At 38.0% G+C, this 21,736-nt stretch overlaps 3 protein-coding genes across 3 annotated transcripts; all 3 read left to right on the forward strand.

Moving 5' to 3' along the window:
- Window positions 1–4,927: 4,927 nt before the first annotated feature.
- Window positions 4,928–12,120, forward strand: kif2c (kinesin family member 2C; the record flags this gene model as incomplete). The annotated part of the gene is made up of 21 exons (XM_079243171.1): window positions 4,928–4,988; window positions 5,102–5,196; window positions 5,468–5,569; window positions 5,857–5,905; window positions 6,740–6,871; window positions 7,082–7,195; window positions 7,404–7,501; window positions 7,611–7,706; window positions 7,817–7,871; window positions 7,997–8,159; window positions 8,864–8,954; window positions 9,043–9,106; window positions 9,458–9,549; window positions 9,652–9,794; window positions 10,027–10,240; window positions 10,508–10,618; window positions 10,747–10,814; window positions 10,921–10,999; window positions 11,570–11,647; window positions 11,742–11,835; window positions 12,059–12,120. 21 exons carry the CDS (start codon window positions 4,928–4,930, stop codon window positions 12,118–12,120), a joined length of 2,061 nt encoding a protein of 686 aa, XP_079099297.1.
- Window positions 12,121–13,945: 1,825 nt separating this feature from the next.
- Window positions 13,946–15,580, forward strand: LOC306758477 (piggyBac transposable element-derived protein 4-like; the record flags this gene model as incomplete). Its single annotated transcript, XM_079243804.1, has 1 exon — window positions 13,946–15,580. The coding sequence occupies one exon, from the start codon at window positions 13,946–13,948 to the stop codon at window positions 15,578–15,580; it is 1,635 nt and encodes a 544-aa protein (XP_079099930.1).
- Window positions 15,581–16,192: 612 nt separating this feature from the next.
- selenot1a (selenoprotein T, 1a) lies at window positions 16,193–21,736 on the forward strand. The gene is made up of 6 exons (XM_079243534.1): window positions 16,193–16,381; window positions 17,449–17,559; window positions 18,391–18,517; window positions 20,162–20,249; window positions 20,881–21,047; window positions 21,198–21,736. The coding sequence occupies exons 1-5, from the start codon at window positions 16,248–16,250 to the stop codon at window positions 21,003–21,005; spliced, it is 585 nt and encodes a 194-aa protein (XP_079099660.1). The 5' UTR covers window positions 16,193–16,247; the 3' UTR covers window positions 21,006–21,047; window positions 21,198–21,736.

Here is a 21,736-nt window from a genome sequence, read left to right on the forward strand (position 1 = left end):
ATGAGGAAGAGGAATATAAATATCTGGATGTGATGATTGACAGCGGACTGAGATGGAAGACCAACAGCACAGCTGTGTACAAGAAGGCCTGAGGAAGCTGAGGTAATTCAATGTGTGCAGCAAGATGCTGGAGATCTTTTACCAGTCTGTTGTGGCCAGTGCCCTGTTCTTCTCTGTCTGCTAGGGGGGCAGCATTGTAGCAGTGACACCATCGGACTAAACAAACTGATCAGGAACGCTGGCTTTGTCATTGGCTGCAGACAGGATACTTTTGAAACTGTAGTGGAGAGGAGGACTCTCACCAAGCTGTTGTCTGTCCTGGATAACCCTGACCACCCTCTCCACCCTACTGGTCAGACATCGGAGTGCCTTTTCCAAAAGGCTCTGACAGCTTCGCTGTCACAAGGACCGACAGAGGAAATCATTCCTGCCCATCTCAATAACACTGTTCAAGGCTTCTTACTTGTGTTTTAGATACCATCACGAACGTCACCATATCTTTATATATATGACTATAGCAGATTCCAGGCTATTACTCTTACATCAAACAATGTTATTTATCTCCTCTTAAACTTTTTGCAGATATTTTTATTTTATACTGTTCTGTATGTTTGTGTTATAAACACAATTGTACATGGAGGCTGCAACAACTAAATTTCCCAAGTTGGGATTAATAAAGTACTTCTATTCTATTCTATTCTAACACTTCTGAAAGAGTTTCAAAAGAGTGCTGGGTTGTTGTTGGTGGGCCACATGTGAGATAGATGGGGAATTAATGTTTTCCATTTCATAAGTTCATCAAATGTGTTTTTAATATAAAACTTTTATCTTTAGTAAGAGAAGCTGTCAAATATATACAGTATATGGATGTTATGGAGTAGAGAGATGCAATAACTAATTATCTTTTGTGCAATTCTTGGCTAAATTCACCACAGAACAGATAAGTTTCTATACCCAATACCTTAGCCTACCATGTGTGCTAGGTGCATAACAACAACAAAAACATTTATATGTCCTAATAAACCCATCATTAGAGGGATATTGTGCCCAACCTAACAAGCTATTTACAAATTATTGCTACAAATGTGTCCTTTACATTGATTACCTAAAAATTTGACAAAACTGTCAGCGAGAAAACCAGAAAAGGTGCACACGAGCGTCAGACCAAGGCTGTGTGAGAGAAATCAAAGGTTAAAAAACTGTACATTCATAAGCATGAAATGATGCTGTATAAGGGTAAGCCTCGTTTATATGGTACCCTGTCTAAAATGATGAGCTGGGAATCAAAATAGGTCACTTGCATGTTTCAGTGGATCTCCCACATGGCAAGAATACCAATATGCTCTAATGAGTGACTGCTTCAAAGAAACTTATATTTCCTCTGTTTAGCTCCTTAGCAGGAGAGAATTTAAATCCCTGTAGTAACTAATCTGGAATCATGCAAAGGTTAGATGTGAAAAAATAAATTAAGGCCAAGCTATAAAACAGTGCACTGAAAGAAGAAAGTTTTTAAGTCGCTGTAAGTGGCTGCCTGCTGTCACTTCTGTTTGCAGCTATATTGCACTCTGCTGTCCATAATGAATAATGCATCAGACACCAAACATTCAGACAGAACTAAGTTGATATCTTAATATTTCAGAAATGTGTGGCAGGCTTACAAATAATTCAGCAAAATTTAACTCTATATTTATCAAATGACTAAACGGCTACTTCAGTATTCTAGCACACTTCTCTTCAGTTCCTCTATTTTTCTTCTTAGCTATTCTTTTGGCTCCTACTCATCAGTGAACCTTGCTGGGTGGTTTGTAAATGTGCTCAGCCCACATACAGTATGCATGTGTGTTTATTTAGTATGTATAGGGGAACAGAGCCTTGGCCTATGCCCATTTTTATTACACTGAAAAATATCCTTTTGGACAGATGATAAAATTTAAACATGTTAAACAGATTTGAGGCCAACAAGAACCTTTCTTCTTCAAATCAGCGACCTGAAAAACCAGCAAATCCCAAAGTCACAGCTTCTTTTCTATGGCTGCAAACCTTTCACACTATGGTGATTGTTACTGTGGAAACTTGTATGTTTAAACAAGAAAGCTTACACTTGCAATACCTAAAGAAGTGTTTTTCAGCAAAATATCAAATCGTATCAGTGGAAACAAATAAATATTTAACAGAGTTCACATCGTTCGTGTAAGGCAACGCCCACCATGGAGTCTGCAACATGTGTGTAACAGGTGAACTATATGAACACAAATATTTAAGGAAAATGTACATGATTTACTTGAAACTCAAGAAAGTTTCCAATATAAAACAAATGAAGTCAGATACCAAGGCGGCTCAAAGCACCACACATCATTCACACCACACCATTCAAATTTGATTTGCTTGTAAACAGGAACTTAGTCTTCATAAGATGTCCCATCAAACAGATTTAAAATCAGCCTGAAAAAATCAGGTAAATATGATCATTTAAATAATAATCAAATGTATTCCCATACTATAATAAGGCTTTGAATTAACAATAAAGTTGAAAGAGCTGATGTGCATATGCACAATAATTTGAGACAAGATTTTTAACTGCAACAGACAAGAGTTTAAACTTTTGCTTATTTAATCCACTCTCTGCTGCTGTGGAAGTGTTGAGCTTGGACTGTGAAAATGGATGAACCGACTGACAGAGGGGGAAAAGAGGGGAGCTGCTTTGAGTAGAAAACATTGACACACAGAAAGAGAGCGAGAGAGACTGGGGAATGAGAAGAAAATAAGGAGGAGGGGAATACCACCCACCAAGCCAGTTGTGGAGCGATTCTGGGGGTTGGGCTGCCCACAGGAAACAGTTGTGGCTCCATCCCAGGCCTCACACTAAGCAGCCCTGGGCCACCCAGTCAACGGCAGACAGACCCACCAAATGGCCTGGACAGTCAACCGACAGGGATTTGTTTATTTTTCATTCCTTGGTGGCGGGAGGAAAATTGCTCGGCACAAGCTGTTTATTAGACCTTTGATTTGTCATGTGTCAGCATTTGCTTGTGGAGAATGTGTATACACAAGTCCAGTTTGTATATAGTTAAGAGGTTTGGAAGCTGAGTGGGGGTGTAGTGTAGTCTATGGTAAAAAAAAAAAAAAGAGAGAGAAAAAAAAGGTAAAAATGAAAAGCCTCCCACAGTAAAGGCAATTGGCTGAACTGCATTATGGGTCATTCTCCAGCTGTCCATGATTGTTGATGTCATGAGGGACTGGTTTGCAGTTGGTGTGCAAAGAGAGAGAGCATGTGGACAAACTGGATGGTCACGTGGACAAAACTAGAAAGGCACTTGGAGAGTGCAGACCCCATCAAGCTGCTTGTTTCCAACCATATTGTGATTTCTGTTCTGTCATAGTCCTTCATTTATTTTATATGTAGCCTATATGCTATTAGATTCCTTTATACATTGTCAATGTATCTACTGTATTGTGTTTTTTTGTTTGTTTGTTTGTTTGTTTGGTTTTTTGCAAGTTCATATCTTAATTTGTTCTCTCACAAAGATGAAAATTCTAAAGATCTCCCTTTTTTTGCTGCTCTGTATCATAGTATCCAGAATTTAGTTGGGATCCAAATGTAACTTTGATAGTTTGAAAAACTGTCTGGAATTTTTCATGTATTTTTTACCAAAGCAGCCTGACCATTTCTTGTGGAGTAATATTCATATACTGAAAATGGCCCTATCTTGCAACAATAAAGAAGCCCTCAAAATTTTTTTCTTGATCCAGATGGTGATTGAGATCACTTCCAAATTTTAATGAAATCTGAGTGAGACCAACCCCCCTTTCTCAGAAAAAAAAAAAAAAAAATTCTGTCAAGAAGGTTGTGTAAAGTTGCCAACAAATTTAACACACAATTTAAATGAGTGTTTGTATATGAGTGAGTGAAAATGGGTGTGTGTGAATATATGAGTGAGTGAGTGAGTGAGCGAGCGTGCAAGTAAGTGTTTTTTTTTTTTTTAACACGTAAAACACTTTGTGTAGAAAGTACTTTACTTTTGAACTGAAGGCTGGAAAAACGTCATCTTATGTTTTAGGAATATGAGTTAGCTAAACTGAACTATTTCCAGCACTGATCACTGTTGTATAGAACATTATACTGTTCCTGAAACTGATTTATTCATTACACAGAATATTTCACAGACCTTTTTTTTCTGAGAATTTCAGTGTGACAAAGAATATGCTAAGATATTTAGCACCTTTGTTTACATTTGATATTTTGGCAATGTTGAACTCTTAATTGGCATGTAAACTGTGCAAAGTTGTATGTGGTAAATAGTGGCATCAGATATGATGGAACTTTATTCTTATAACTTGAAGTAACAAAGGTGTTTGCGTTACTAAATAGCCTACAGTTAATTAGTAGTGCATATAGAACAAATGTTAGATAAAGCTTTTCAAAACTGTGAAATACATTATGATGGTAAATGAAATTACCTTTATGTGCTCAAAATAATTTTAACTCAAAAACTGCATAATTATGTTTTAGATCGACCATCACAGAAATCTGGGCACACAATTGTTACCTTCAAGTTGATTTTTGTTAAATAGATAATTCCTCATTAAGCCACCTGATGGCAGCATCTAACTACATCGAATAAAAGCGCTTTTAAAAATCCCGTAGAAGAAGAACATCGCCAGTATATAGACATGATAGCCAATCAGATTCACAGACACAAAAACAAGGCCAATTTAAATCTTGGGTGGTGTTTCGTGGGTAAGCGTGTTTTATGATTTAGACGTACAGATAAAATAAAGTGAATAACGGGATAAATAGGTATCACCTAATATAACGTTTGATTAAATATAGGATTTTACTGCGTCTAGTTACCGAAAAGGAAGTTAGCTTGAACGTTAACGTACTTGAATCTGGATATTTGGTTTTCAGCAGCGACAGCACGCTAAAATGGAGAGTAATTTATCCAGACTTCTTGTTGGACTTTCTGTTCAGATAAGTCGCAGCGATGGTGAGTTATCATGGGCTTTAACGCAATGTCTTCCATTTTAAAAAGTTTTTTTATTTTTTTATTTTTTTTTTTTTTTACATTAACTTTCCTCTTTCTTGACAACTGTGAACCAGGTCGAGTCCATTCAGCCACGGTGAAATCCGTTGATAAAGTAAAGTCCACGGCTATGGTGGAGTGGTATGAGAGAAACATTTGTCGTGGGAAAGAGGTCAGAAACCTATAACCTATATATAAAATAATTACATATATATATATATATATATATATATATATATATATATATATATATATATATATATATACACACGTGACTTTGTTAAAATATCCAGTGTGATGATCCAGTGCGTTTCAAATGACTAATAGGCACCATAAGTAATTGGACAATGATAGTTTCTACCTCACGTACGTTACGTCACTGTATTTAAGACATTGTAATCAAAATTTGAATATGAAGTTAAGATTTTTAATTTGTCTTTCAGGTTGAAGTGAATGATTTATGTACACTTAATCCAGAGCTTTTGGACCATGTCAACACTGCCACCATCAAAGATGCTGAAACACCGACTGCTTCTTCTGAGAAGGTAAGTACTTTATTATTTCATTGAGTGAGAATAAAAGGGACAATCTTGTCTGTTTAAAGTTAGCAGTTTAAAGTGTAATGTGTCAAATTACGTTTTGATTAGTGTATGGGTATTTCAAGCAAGGCTGGGTGGATCAGGAATTTAATTTAGCTTTTGACTATTTATTTTGAGTATGAATACAGAATGATTTGCAACTGCATGTATGTACACACAACCACAAGGAGTGAAATATCTGATGAACTAAGCTATTTCACCTCCTTATTTATTTATTTTTGTCTCCCCTGCAGAAGTATAATGGTCGCTTGCGCTCATCAAGGATTCCTGCCCCACCCTCCTGTATGTATATTAAGTCTTCTTTTAGTTTCTCAGACTGCCATATTCAGTAACTGTCTTCTAATAGCATATTCTGCTCCAAAAGCTTCTGCTCCAGTGGATCTAAAGACTGAAGAGTCAGGTCTGCATGGCTTGCATGTTCCTTCTTCTAAAGCAAATGATTCATATTTTCTAATCACTGCTTTGGTTGAAGGGTTTAGGGTGTAAGAATCCTGACAGATCTGAATTCTGCCTGACTTCTACACAAGTACATCTGCTTGAGTTTAGTAAGACACAGTGGTGCAGATTGTCTTATTTGGGTTATGTCTAATTCTGGATATGCAGCAATGTCTATTTTTGTCCAGTAATACAAATTTTTTTTATTTGTGAGAAAAATTAAACAATAAGACAGGAAACACAGCACTGATAGTTTTAACTCCTTATTTAGGTCCTGTGTTGTTAAGGTATGTTATATCCATTGTGGGGAGAATAGATTGTGCTGATACAATTTGCTTATTTGGTTCTTAGGAACTGCACTTTCTTTCACCATGTTGTCAGTTTAATATTCAGTCTTCTGCAGTCTTTTTCTTCTGTGCTTGTGCTAATCACTATAAACTCATTTCTCTGCTACTTGGGATGTTCTAAGGAGATTGTTGTATGTCAGACTACCAACCACTGATGTGGTCTCTTGTTGATTTTTGGTTTGGTTTGTTTTTTTGTTTTTGTTTTTTTCTTCTTCAACAGGGTAGAGATATTAACCTACAGAAGAAATCTGTCCCTAACAATATATACATTTTCATTTTAAATTGAAGATTATCAAATCAAATCTCAAATCATTGTTCTGTATTTGTCTTGTAGTCGCCACTCGATCTCAGGCGCGACAGACTTGCATGTTCCAGGCTCCAGCGCCAATTTCCAGCATGGGATCTTCAATAAATCCAGAGACGATCCATCCTGATCTCAAACCATCATCAGTCCTCACAAACTCTGGTTGGAAATTATCTTTAGAAGATTTTATGTAGATTTGGCTAACTGATTCCTGCTTTCACAGTACATTTGTATTTTTGTAGTCTTATTGAGTATGCATTAAAAATATGTAGCTAAGTTTTGGCCATAGGCATTTGGATGTGTCTATTTTTCAGTAATTTGGAAATCTTTGTGATTATTATATAAAACTCTGCATTTTCCTTTTTTATGTAGCAATTCCTAATCAACATCGTAATGATTCAAAACCAGCATCATCACTGTCTCTTGCTCGAGAGGCCATAAAGGAAAATGAACCTGATAGACTGCCTCCTCTGCCTTCAGCCAAAGGTTGGAAATCATTTTATGTCAATATATATTACAGAAAACTGACTACTTATATACACAGGTATTCTTGTTGGTGTTGGGGTGTTGCCTCTTTTTAATGTTGATTTGCGTACAACACCTATGGGATTTTTTTATTAATTAATATTGTAAATGTACTGTTAATAACTAATAATATGATGTAGTACAATATCATTTCTTTTATTAACTTCAGGCAGAAGGAAATCTGTTGCTTCCCAGGAATTAATCAAAGGCAACAAAAGGCTGTCCACTTCGATAAAGCCATTTGACATGCAGACAAAGAAAGGAAAGGTAACTCTTCATTTCTTCTTTTTTCCCCATTTATTTTTCTTATCTTTTTATTTATTTATGTAAACAAAGGTGCTTTTCAGCTTGGAATTTATTTACAATTTCTCTCCAGTTTGGAGAAGCACCCAGACGAAACCAGAAGTTCTATGAAATGATCCAAGAGTTCAGAGAGTCCTTGGAAATAACACCGTTATTATCAGCTGATGAGGTGAGTTATATCATGGAGGTTCTGTCCAATGAACAAAGCTTTTATGCCGAGTATGAAGTTTGTAGTCCATTCTGGGTTGTTTTTTTTTTTTTTTCTCTCTCTCCTTATAGATCGAGCCTCACAGGATTTGTGTGTGCGTTCGCAAGCGGCCCCTGAACAAACAAGGTCAGCTACAAATAATTTCTACATCTTCTGTAGATTGTGAAATGAACTGAATGGAGTAATTTGTGGTTTAAACAATTTTTTAAAATTATTATTATTGCTGATCTGTATATACTTTTGTATTTTAGAGATTGCTAAAAATGAGATAGATGTTGTCTCAGTACCTGGAAAAGGTACATTACTGGTCCATGAGCCAAAACACAAGGTGGACCTTACGAAGTACTTGGACAACCAGGTTTTCCACTTTGACTACTCCTTTGATGAGAGTGCCACCAATGACCTGGTCTACAAGTAAGTTTTTCTATTTAATATTACCTCTGCCAAGGTGGAGGTTGAGTATTTTGCAATTTGGTTTGTCTGTTAGCAACATAACTTTAAGTTATATGATGGATTTTAATTACATTTTCAAGAAATTTCAGAAATGGAATAAGGAAAAACTAATTTGGTGGTTGATCTGGGAATATTTTTTTAGGTATTTTTTACTCTGAGGTGATGGGAGAAATTGTCCCATTAGAGCTTTGTACTCAAAGTTCAAAATATTTAATAAATATTTATTTCCTACCAACTACAAATTATATAAATGGTATCTGGTAATGTTTGCCCTTTACTTTTCTTACATCGCATTAATGAAGTGCTATTGTAATTAAGATGAGTGGAAAGAAAAGTTTCTAAATTTGACTTTTTCTTTTTTTTCTTAAGTAATTGCTTATTATTTAAAATCTGTCCATAACTTTTTTGAGTTCTCTTGAACACAGATAAACCCCGGAAAAATGACCTCCATGAAGGAGGTTATTGCTAGCTCCCCAACATTACTTACCCCAGCTTTAAACCTCTTTTTTTCTTTCTGGCTAGTTTTATTTCTAATTTCCTACAAGCAGTCAGTGTTCCTTACAGAAATTTTAACCTCACAACAGTTTGAAACTCACTGTGTGTTTAATTTGCTGTTATAGTTATTTTCACACACTTTTATTGACGTCTACTGTTTCTTCGTGTAGGTTCACAGCAAAACCTTTGGTGCAATCCATTTTTGAAGGTGGAATGGCAACTTGTTTTGCCTATGGCCAGACGGGAAGTGGTAAAACCCATGTAAGTATCAGATTACCTTGTGGTGGTGCTGAGTTGTCTTGTACCTGTGATTTTTCAAATGTAGAATTGATTGCATACTGTTTTGTAGACAATGGGAGGTGATTTCACAGGGAAGCAGCAGAACAGTGCTAAAGGAATCTACGCTTTGGCAGGTTAGACTAACATCAGATGATCACTGTGTGTTCTAATGTTGAGGTGCCTAATTTGGAATTGCTCAAAATAAACCTTTTTTCCCCACCCTTTGTGTGTGTGTGTGTGTGTGTGTGTGTGTGTGTGTGTGTGTGTGTGTGTGTGTGTGTGTGTGTGTGTGTGTGTGTGTGTGTGTGTGTGTGTGTGTGTGTGTGTGTGTGTGTGTGTGTGTGTGTGTGTGTGTGTGTGTGTGTGTAATAACATTTAAAATTTGATTTATTTTTATACTTTTTCATGTCTGAGAGCATTCAATATGTATTATACTGACTGTTTATACCACTAATAGACTAAAAAAAAATTGTTTGTTCTTTTAGCCCAAGATGTTTTCACCCATCTCAACCACAAGAGGTATACCAATCTGAATCTGTCGGTGTATGTCAGCTTCTTTGAGATTTACAATGGCAAGGTTGGTGAAAACTCTAAGAAGGGAGCAGGTTTCATCAAAGTCAGGTTGTTTAAGTAGTTCCAGAAGTGAACCTTTTTTTTTTCCTTTTTTTTTTTGACACAGGTGTACGACCTGCTGAATAAGAAGGCCAAGCTCCGTGTTTTGGAAGATGACCGACAGCAGGTTCAGGTGGTTGGGCTAGAGGAAGTCTATGTGACCACAACAGAAGATGTAATCAAGATTATCCAGATGGGCAGTGCATGCAGGTAACTATGCATTTGGGTATATGCAGGTTGTAATCTCATGAGCCGTGATATTGTACCTTACCCGTTTTCTTGTTTTGCAGTATTTCAAATACCGCTTCTCATGAAGTAAAAATTTAAAATGTTTTTAGTCAGCATTTAAGACGGTACCCCATGTAATTTAAATGGTTTATAATGAGGCAAATATTATATTCTTCTTTTTGTCCTTCTACCCTTGTTCTGCTGTCTTTTTCAGGACGTCTGGCCAGACCTCAGCCAACACCAACTCATCACGCTCTCACGCTGTCCTCCAGATTGTGCTACGGCGCAATGACCGTGCTACCACGCTGCATGGTAAATTTTCATTGGTTGATTTGGCTGGCAATGAGCGTGGCACAGATGTCAGCAGCAATGATCGCAGCACCTTGGTTGAGACTGCTGAGATCAATCGCAGCCTGCTTGCTCTCAAGGTAGAGTATGGGGGACATGGGTGCAAAGCACACATTCAAAAAGGAACTATCTGCAGTTGCAAAAGATACATTTGTTGTTTATTGGGCTACAGCAAGAATGCAAACAGCAACTCTTCAATACTCAAACCATAAAAGACAATTCTTAAGATGGTCTTTCAGAAATGCTCTGAGTTCTTGTCCTTTTTTGTTTAAAAAAAAAAAAAAGACAACACCTGAAAATATTTGTTTAACCTAACGCATTGATGCATCCATTTCTGTATCCTGTAGGAGTGCATTCGTTCACTGGGAATGAATAGTGACCACATTCCTTTCCGGATGAGCACTTTAACTAAAGTGCTCAGGGATTCTTTCATTGGAGAAAAATCCAGAACCTGCATGGTAGGCACACATATTTTAGCTCACTAACTCTCAGATGATGCACATGCATCCCAAATGAGCACAACAGGGTGTACTTTATGTACACAACTAAATAAATCTATGCTCTTTTTTTTCCCATTATAATTTAGATTTCCATGGTGTCTCCGGGCATGGCTTCATGTGAATATACTATGAATACACTACGTTATGCAGACAGGTACAGTCTCAAGTGATGAATTTTTTTTTTGTAATATTAACTTGTTTGTGTGACACCTATGCTGTTTGACATGATAAATGTTGACAGATTTTCTTTTCTTTGGCAGAGTGAAGGAACTGAAAGGCAGCTCCAAGGCCAGAGAAGTGCCTCGGGCACAAGAGCCTGTGAACAGCTCTTCAGAGGAGGTATGTGGGGACTGGTGAGGTGTCTGCAGTAATGCAGTCTGTCATGGTGAAGGAGCTGAGCCAGAAGGCAAAGCTCACAATTTACCAGTTGATTTATGTTCCAACCCTCACCTATGGTCATCAGCTCAGGGTTAGATCGCATATACCGGCTGCCGAAATGAGTTTCCTCCGCAGGGTGACTGGGCTTTCCCTTAGAGATAGGGGGAGAAGCTGCCATCCGGGAGATGCTCAGAGTAGAGCTGCTGCTCCTCTGCATCGAGAGGGTCCATTTGAAGTGGCTCGGGCATCTGGTCAGGATGCCTACTGGAAGCCCCCCTGGTTAGGTGTTCCAGGCACATCCCTGCGGGAGGAGAGCCCAGGGAAGATCTAGGACACTCTTGAGCTGGCCTGGGAACGCCTCTGTTGCCCTCTGCAGAGCTGGCAAATGTGACTGGGGAGAGGGAAGTCTGGGCTTCCCTGCTTAAGTTGCCACCGCAGCCTGACCCCAGATAATCGACAGAATATGGATGGATGGATGGTTGGTATGTGTGAATGTTAAACTTTGGTCTTTTTTCTTTTTTTCTGTTGTAGGAAACTGTTGACACCAGTGTGTATGATGCCATATCTCAGGTCGCAGAGCTGGAGGAGAAGGTTTTTGCAGAGCTGAAGGTGGTTTTCTTAATTCTGGTCCTTGAAACCACTTGTCTTCCTCTTATTTAATAATTCTAACTTTTTTTTTTTTTTTTTTCTTTTTTTTTCTTAGAGGGCAAATGAACTTGTAAAAGACATGGAACAAATCTCATACAACATCGAGGAAGGGCTTCCAGGCCTAATGGATTATTCCCGGAAGTTAGTGGGTTTGTACAAACAATTTTTTATATCTATGTACTCAACCTAACTTGACTTTTTGCATTGTCTTAAAAATATCAATATTTTATCAAGACATCCACATCAGATTATTAAAACATAGCTTTATTTACTTATGCTTTATTTAAAAGTACAAAAAAAAAATCAACTCTAGACAAGTATAGATAACAAAACCAAACTAGTGTTTCATATTTCATCTTATTTGTCATCCAGATACAGTTCTGGCTCTCCAGTCTGCTGTGGATCAGGAGCGAGTGGCGAGGCTGAACCACTAAAAATTTCATCTGAGAGCAAACTGTTTTTCTATTTTTTTTTCCTAAACAACTTTTGCTTTTATTATATTCTCTGTAATTAATAAAAATAGCATTTGTTTTTATTGTATTCTCTATAATAAATAAAAATGTGGACACTATTTTATATTAAAGTTGTTAGTCTTGTGTAACTGCTTTAAAATTGCTGGTGTTGCTGGGTTTTTTTTTCCTTGCATAACTTCCTAGTGCAAATACTGAATTGTTGTAAATTTCATGTACCAGTAAATATTTTTCAAGTGTTGAATTGGTTCTCTTGCTGAAACGCATGCATCTTCTATCCCTTTTGTCTTGCTTAAAACATTTTACAATAAATAAGTCAATGGACAACATGCATCTCAAAATTTAAATGTAGGTAACGCTATCCATGAGCAATATGCTATGTTTAATATGACGTAGTTTAGTTTTGTTGCTTTTTTTTCATTGACTGACTGTGTTTTAGAGGTGACTAAACAGATTTTGAATGTTTAATTCGAACTAATTATCTTATTTAGGTCTATTTGAGTTTGAATGAATGACTTGTATAATTTTCTGATGTAATCTTGTTTAAATGTGAATTGTTTACAAATGTTTATCCATTAAAAAATATATATATTTAAACAAGATAACATAAAATTACGCTCAGAAAACCGTGTGCCTGGAATTTAAAAGAGAAACAAAAGGACAGACATGTAATCAATGTGTTACTGGTTTTACATTCAGTTCAGATTTAATTCCATTTAAAAAAGAAAACGCAATACAGCCATAGTGTGACAAGTAAAATAACTAGCTTTTAGCAATGTTGTCAAACTTTTTCTGCCCCTTCCCCCACTAAAAGATCGCATCAACCAACGACACATACTCAGGACTGCGTCGTGGAAGTCATTACTGCTGACCGCAATATAGTTAACATCCTCTTGCTATCGTGTAAAAGGTTTTAAACCAGGAATTTCTGCCAGTTTTGGAACAGCAGGGTCATAATATTTATCTTCAGCTTCTCTAACAGCCTGTACAGTAGGGGGTGCTACGTGCTTGTTTGGTTTGCAATCGAAGTCCAGAGTAAGAAAGGCGGGGCCAGCCAGAGACGTGTTACACAGTCTATCTATGTGTTGCACATTAATCCGCCTCCACGGCTGAGAGGAAAAGCAACTCTGGACAGGCGGGTAGCGATGAAGTGGTTGAGTTTTTCGCTCCTCGTCTTGGGGTTTTTCTCGTTGTGTTACGCCACCGCAGGTGACAGTAGTGGGGTAATGAAGATGCAATTTGCAGCGGGACCACTTCTCAAGACAGAAGAGCAGGACTGAAGTTTCGGGCACTCTGAGAACTGAGGAGGTATAATTTGATCCCCCTGCCTTGGAATGTGGTGGCTGAGGAGCCCCTATTGTGAATCAGATGTGCCACTAATGGCAGGACTGAAGTTTCGGGTACTCCTTTGAGAACTGAAATGGGGATAATTTGAGCCCCTGCCTTGGAATGTGGTGGCTGATTAGTCACTGTTATCCAAATGTGCCACTAATGGCAAGCAGCAACTTGCAGGGAGTACAGTGCAAGGTGTGTAATGTAAATGAGGCCTTGGTCTTCTTGTGATATGGTTCTGAGGCTGAGCAGATTTTGCATTTTCTATTTGAATGAAAGCAAATGAGTCACTCATCATGGTTGCATGAGGCAATTCATAGCTCTATCTAAACAACACTGATTATGTATGGGACTGTAAGTACTTCTGTTGATTAGATACAGAAGCAGAGCAGTACAAAACCCCAGTGGATAACCAACCAGTTCATCATTTTCTCCAAGACCTCTTCAACATACAGACATGCAGAGAGGATTCACCACTGGGCAGGCTTTGCAAATGGTTCTGAGTGAAGCAAGCCTTTTTGACTCTGAAGCAGATGACATCGACCTTCATGCAGAATCTGACTCGGAGCAGTCTTCGGAGGAAGATTCTTCCCCTCCCCTGAAAAAGAATCCTCGGCTGGATACCACAGTAATAGAGACTGCAAAAGATGGCACAGTTTGGCGTAAGGAAGAGGTTGGACAACGTCTGTATTTCACTCCTATTGAACCTTACACCGCAGATGGAGAGCCAACACATGAAGTCAGAAAAAGGATCAAAACTCGCCTTGAAAGCTTTCTCTGTTTTCTTACTGACCAGATGCTCTGTATCATTCAGGCATGCACAATTGCGCATGCAAGGGAGACAGAGACTGTGGATTGGTTCATGACTGTTCCAGAATTGATGGCTTTCATTGCAGTTGTCATCTGGCGAGGGGTGACGAAGGTTCCATCATTGTCTGACAACTGGTCCGAGATGTATGGAAACAAATGGATCATGGCAACAATGGCTAGAGACCGCTTCAAAGAAATCATGCGACACCTTCGCTTTGATAGCAAGGACACCCGGCCTGAGCGAGTGCAGACAGACAAGTTTGCAGCAATTTCTGAATTATGGGAATCATTTCAAAAGAACTGTGTCACATTCTACAGACCTGGTCGGCACATCACAATTGGCGAACAACTGTACCCATCAAAGACACGTTGCCCTTTTCTGCAATATACTGCCACGAAACCAGATAAGTTTGGGATAAAATTTTGGGTGGCTTGCGACCTGAAATCAAAGTATATATGCAATGTCTTTCCATATGTCGGCAAAGATCCCAGTCAGCCCAATGAGGAGAGACTGTCTGAGAGTGTTGTAATGAAGTTGATGGAACCATTTCTGGACCAGGGCAGAACGGTCACAACGGACAATTTTTTCACATCAATTTCACTTGCAAAGAAGCTACTCAGCCGGAAAACCACCATTATTGGGACACTCAACAAGATTTGCAGAGAAATTCCCCCTTCGGCTCGAGGGAGAAACTGCAGTGAGTTCAGCACTCAGGTCTTTTCAACGACTGACGCCACATTGACGGCGTACGCAGCCAGCCGGAAGAAGACTGTGTACGTTATGAGCAGTATGCACGGTGTCATTCAGACTGAGGACTGCCGCAAAAGAAAGCCAAGCACAATCACCCAGTACAACTTAACAAAATGCGGTGTGGATACTATGGACCAGATGGTGCGGGAATACAGCGTACGGGCAGGAACAAGAAGATGGCCGATCGCTGTCTTCTATAACATGATTGACATGGCAGCCCTGAACGCCCATGTCCTATATCAAGACTGCACAGGAAGAAAGGAAAGGCGGCCAGATTTTCTGATGCAGCTTGCCAGTGAGTTGGCTGAATCTCATGCGACGGCGAAGAAGATTGAAAAGGAAATGTGGCTTCGCAAACAGGCCGCCGCATCAGATGAACTCGGCAAAAGGAAGAAGTGCCAAGTCCTGCACCGGTGCAAAAAGAACCCTGCTACCGAACGATGTGTTCATTGCTACAAGTTTACATGTGGCAAGTGCAAAAAAGAAGTGCCATGGGAGTGCCAGGTCTGCTCAGACCAAGGAGAGTTTTGAAAAAAGTTGTGTAATGTCAAACACACACACACTGCAAATGTGTGAATATTGTTTGTGTTTTCTGCAGTGTTGTTTAAAAAATATCAATAAACCATTCAAAATAAGCAGTTTCTATTTTGTATGTTTTTCATTCGCCTTCTTTCATGTCTCTTACTAAATTGAACTTAACAAAAAATATAAATATGTGGTGATCCATTCTAAGCAATGCAAAATATTTACAAAAAAGCAGGAACTTTCAAGCTGTTAATAGGAAGATCGGAGTCAGAATCAATGAAGTTAGTTTCAGTTGCTGTAAAACCTAGTTCTTCCTTTTGTTTCTTCATTTCCTTTTTGCTGCTCTGACAATCTGCATTCAACTTGCAGCAAGAAGCTGCCACATTATTAGCATACTGGTCAGACCACATTCCAAACAGAAGGAACAAATTATCCCTCCGTAGTCCTACAAGTGTTCAACCAGGAATTTCTGCCAGCTTTGGAACAGCAGGGTGACAGTATTTATCTTCAGCTTCTCTGACAGCCTGTACAGTAGGGGGTGCTACATGCTTGTTTTGGTTTGCAATCGAAGACCAGAGTAAGAAAGAGGCGGGGCCAGCCAGAGACGAATTACACAGATTAATCCGCCTCCACGGCTGAGAGAGGAAACCCAACTCTGGACAGGCGGGTAGCAATGAAGTGGTTGCGTTTTTCGCTCCTCGTCTTGGGGGTTTTCTCGCTGTGTTACGCCACAGCAGGTGACAGTAGTGGGGTGAAGAAGATGAAGATGCAATTTGCAGCGGGACCACTTCTCAAGTTCCAAATCTGGTGAGCAAATGAGCGAAAATCTGGCGAGTCATTGCACGCTGCCTTAACTAACCGGCTAACAACACTGTAGGCCCAAACTACATGGGATATGCATATATATTTATCATGAAAAGCAGTTCCTCTTTTACACGAAAACTTCATTTACTGATTTGAGACATTAATCCAAAACAGCTTTAAAAGTTAAAGGACGTTTTAGTGTGTTGTCATTTCTTGTAAATAGCTAATCTGAAACGTCGCCTCACTTCCGTAGTCGGACTTGTCTATCGTAAAAACCTCGAAAGAGCCGCCCAGTTTCTGTAGGTTATGTTAACATATTAGTACATAATGTACTTTATCTTAATATAAACAATTCTGTTTCTAAATCTCTACTGAAGATTGATCTTAACACCAGCTCCACCGACGCCAGCTTCTGCGTCGCTAACGAGCATATTAATCGTACTTTTGGTTTGTCAGACGTGCTTATGATGGCTTTCACCAATATGCAAAGACACACATTTATACAAGAACAGGAAGATGTTAGCCGAATAAATTTAGGTATATCTGAAGTAAACTTCCACCACAAATATAGACTTGCAGCGTTGTACTATACAGTATTGAAATACATGGAGACTAAGGGCGAAAAATGAAGTCTGTTTTCTAGCTTTAATTTTATTTGGTTATATTGCATCATGTAAACTTCTGAAATGGCACAATGCATAAAGTTCAGTTGATCAGTGTGTTTTGTGGAGCTGTTCACTTGTATGTTAATCGGGTTACACTTTGGATAATCCAAAAAGACTGAACTTTTGGTTTAACCTCTGCCAATATTATGTATTTTCGAAGGCCTGCTCTGTTATTAAGGTTCATTTACATTTTAAAACTAACTTGCAACTAAATATACAATATACTATAGATGTTCAAATGCAATATTTCTTCCTGATATGAAATGGGAAAATGAAAATTTTTCAGTAAACAAATTTTTTTGAATAAATGTATATAGTTATTGTTTTCTGTGAATCATTGTGTTATTTCTCTTACAACTCTACATCCTGAATATCTGCTGACCTTGTGTTTTTGTCTTTACACAGCATTTCCTGAGGGTACAAGCGGGTGTTTGAGGAGTATACGCAGGCCTTGTACCAGCGGTACCCAGACATCCGCATTGAAGGGGAGAATTATCTTCCTATGCCTGTATATCGGTAGGAGCAAAAGATTGTCTGCCTTGTTACAAGTGGATTATTTCCAGCTCTATTAAAGCGGTCTAAAAGCTGCTTGGGATTAGCTTTAATATGTCTAAGTTAAATCTCATGCACACGCTTTTTTAAGCATAATCTGGTTACCTAGCCTAATTTTGATTTAGAGAGGCTTTTTTTTCGTGAGACTGTGATTTCTATCATTTACCTTTATACTCTCATATGAACTCAGTCTCTGTTTTAACTGTCTCATTATCGTGGAAAAATCAGAGGCATTGTGAAGTCTCAGTCCCTCTGGAATGAAGCTATACTGGTGTCACAGAATAAGAGCTGATCAGAGACTGATATCTGCTGCCTCAGGTGTTATAAACATAATGTTACTTGGACTCTCAGGTCCTCATTTAGTACGCTTTTAATGAACACTCCAGAGATCAGCCATGCTAAAGATAGCAGACTAATAATGACATAAAATTCTCAAGCTGGTATTTATGTTAGATTGCTTTCATTTTGATCTTCTACTCAGCCACTGCAGGATCATTTATGCTCACTGATAGATATTCGTTCATTTATATATGTTTTCTTTAAACTTTAAAGGTAGTGAATCTGAATAATGAGGATCCAGGTCCTGTCTTATTAAATAAGCAGGAATTTTATTCTTAAAATGTTTTTATTTTCTTCACACTTTTAACACCTTCGTTAAATTCCTCATGATTATGTTTGTTAAACAGCTCAATGACAAGAACATTTTGGACAGATTTGATATGTTTAATAAGACTAATCTGCTGAAAGTGTTCATCTAAGAGTTGTTTGTTAATCAGTTTTATTTTATTTCCTCAGACACGTTGCCTCCTTCCTGTCTGTTTTCAAATTGCTGGTGATTGGACTGATTATTATCGGCAGGGACCCATTTGCCCTCTTTGGCATGCAAGCCCCAGGTATCTGGGAGTGGGGACAGGGAAATAAGGTAAATATTCCTGGAATTCTTTCAATCTCTGATCTGCTGGGTTGTCTTTTGCTTTTATATTGATTTTCATGATTATTTTTTAACTTTACTTTTCAACTAAATATGTTGGCTTATAATGGGTCCAGATTGTGTTTATTTTCACCATTGTGTCATTAGATGTATGTATAATTATTCAGAGAAACATGGGTTGAATATACAATTGATTTTCAATTTAGTTGTTTTTAGTTGTTTTTAAAAGTTATAAATGTTAACATCAAAAAAGAGAAATTAACTAACAGGATTTCATTTTGGTCTCCTTGATAGGTTTCTTAAAGTGTCATTTGATACAACTTTGCTTGGATTAGTTATTTCCAGGGTCACAAATTTGTCAAAGCCTGAGAGAGAACAGTGCTGTCAAATTTTACTGTCTTGCAGCACCAATGGGTTTTTTGTATTTTGAGAGAAAGAAATGACTGCTTCAAATTATTTGTATTATTCAAAGCCCAAGAAAATAAATGTTTCACTGCACCAAGCTTGCTCTTTTAATCCCATCAATCAATAAAGAGATTTTTGTGAGGGACAGCGTCACCCTTTGCTCAAATTGGTACAGAAGCAAGTATGTCACGAAAGCCAATTTAAAATAATTGGAACACTAACTCTGAAGACCAAGTTACAGTTTCGTTTAACATTTTCGTTTTGTAACTGAAATACTATGACTATGCATTTTGAGTCATTTTGTAAATCTGTGGTAAAAGCACAGCTTTTGTTGGACTTGGAAGTTTTTCAACTAATTTTTCACCACACCTGAACTAAATTTTGAGCCAAGTGACTCATTCACACACCTAAGAAGTTTAATCAGAACCACGGGCACCAAAAAATTATTGTTCTCTATTGTAAACCGTGATGTCACCTGCAGGCAAAGACTAGATTCATCTGGACACCAAACTGTTCGCCCGCTCTGTTACTGATGTTCTAATAAAGTAAAAAAAAAAAAAAAAAAAAAAAAGAAAGTCAGACCAATACTGCCTGACAGTGCTCACACAATTTCTGTGATGCGCTTTGTGTTTCAATAACATTTGGGGAGTAAAGAAGAAATGCTGATAATAAATCATATTCATAAAGTGAAGAAGGAATACAGCAACAGAAAAGACTTTGGCAGAAGTGGAGCTGGACATGGTGATATATCACCATCTTTCTAGCTGCTGGACAGCCGTGGCAGCATCTGCATCTGAAGAAAGTGATGTTCTGACCTTGATATCAGAATGACCTTGTTACGTTCAGCTGGATGTCCTGTCTTTACACTTTTCATATTTTACTTTCAAAACTCCCGTTTGTCTTGATTTGTCACTTTTTGTTAGTTTCTGGTTCTGCCATATTTGTTGTTGCAAGGTTTTACGTGTAACCATCTTAACATGAGTGCAGTTGTCCTAGTATTGCTGCATTATTTGTATATACAGTATTTATGCTTACTATTGTCCTGGGACAGCCTACTTAACTTTCACATGTTTTTATAGGTTTTGTGCAAACTGACTGGGTGTACCCTCCTCTTACAGGGCTGCTCCACAGTAAAATAGTGTATTTGTGGCTGAAAGCTTGAGGGATGAAAGTAGAGAAAATATTTTTTTGTTCAGAGCTTTTAATTAATTTCTTCCATTGTTCTTTCAGATATATGCCTGCATGATGGTGTTCTTCTTCAGCAATATGATTGAAAACCAGTTAATGTCAACAGGAGCATTTGAAATCACTTTAAATGGTGAGTTTTTGTTTCACGGGATGAGCTGGGGGAATGAATTGTGATATCATTGGCTTCAGAATGCAACAATGAAGGAAATATTTTGACAGGATTTAAATTACACTCATTCTGCTTTTAATAATATTAATACCATTTTAATTGAGCTTAAATGTAAAAGGGTTGTTGTATGTTGCAGTAAGCTATAAGGCTATAAGGTGCTACTTTTTTCACATGATTTGAATCCTGGCACTTTAACAGCATTGCAGATATTGTATGGATTTTACTTTTACACCCATATCATGGAAAACTCTTGAAGAAATGATTATGATGCAGCCTTCCATCTTAAGGTGATTGGTGTGGCTGTTGAAGAAGGAAATGTAGCCACTGAATCCTCTGTGAAGTCCAGCTAATATTTAGGTTTGCTCTATAGCCTAGAAATTATGGTCGAGAAATTGCATGGACAAATGAACCAGTTCAGTTTTGTTTCCTGTTAGTATATCGTAGACACAACTTTTTTTGTGCCATATACCAAAATAATTACCTGCAAATATTATTACAACATTGTCTGTAATTATATTGTTGGAACTGTGTGGTGATAAGTTAGCTGATTTACAAGGATACGTTTTCCCTTTATTTTGTTTGTTTCCCATAGATGTACCAGTGTGGTCTAAACTGGAGTCAGGTCACCTGCCCTCCATGCAGCAGCTTGTGCAAATCTTGGACAATGAGATGAAGATGAACGTTCACATGAACACAAGACCACACCACCACTCTTAACCCTACTTTTGAATTCCTGGCTGGAGCTGAAAGCCACTCCATGTAAGTAAAGTACTGTTCACAGCAGTGAACGAGGTGAAGGATTAAACTTGTCTTTCGCTTTGGATACATTTTGACCAGTGCGAGTGTGCTAGCTGCTTCTTTTCTTTGTTTTTTGTTAATAAAGTCCATTCTGACTGTCTCGCTGTCTAGGTTTGAGGTGGGCTTCTCACTGGGCTGTGAGGTGATGTTTATGAATGTCTGTGCTGAAGGCGGGAAGACTGCTAGCACAGACTGGATGTCCCCATCACTCTTCACTGTGTTCCTCAGAGTTGTCCTGCCCCTGACGCCAGAGTGGGATCCATGGCAACCATGCTGGCCAAACTGTTATTTTCTTTTACTCTTCATATTACTGCAGATTTCATCCAGGCGATTAGTAGTCCAGTAAGGAGTGATTTAACACAGATCATTGTAGTCTTTAACTTGTTGCATATATTTGATCTATGTGAATATAATCATCCTGTCATTTGTACCACTGAGCCATACATAGAACTCCTAAGTTCATTGTTCTAAAAGTAGTCATCCTTGTAGAATATGCAACACTTTAAATTGTCTTCATAGTTGTGAAAATAACATTTGGAAAATGTGTGTTGGGATGATTTCAGAATAATTTTTATATTTACATACCTTGGAGAAAAAGAATATTAATAAAACCTATTGTAACTATTTAACTGTGAAGCTGAGTTAAGTTG

The sequence above is a fragment of the Telmatherina bonti genome (assembly GCF_933228915.1).
Source record: "Telmatherina bonti genome assembly, chromosome: 7".
NCBI lineage: Eukaryota > Metazoa > Chordata > Actinopteri > Atheriniformes > Telmatherinidae > Telmatherina > Telmatherina bonti.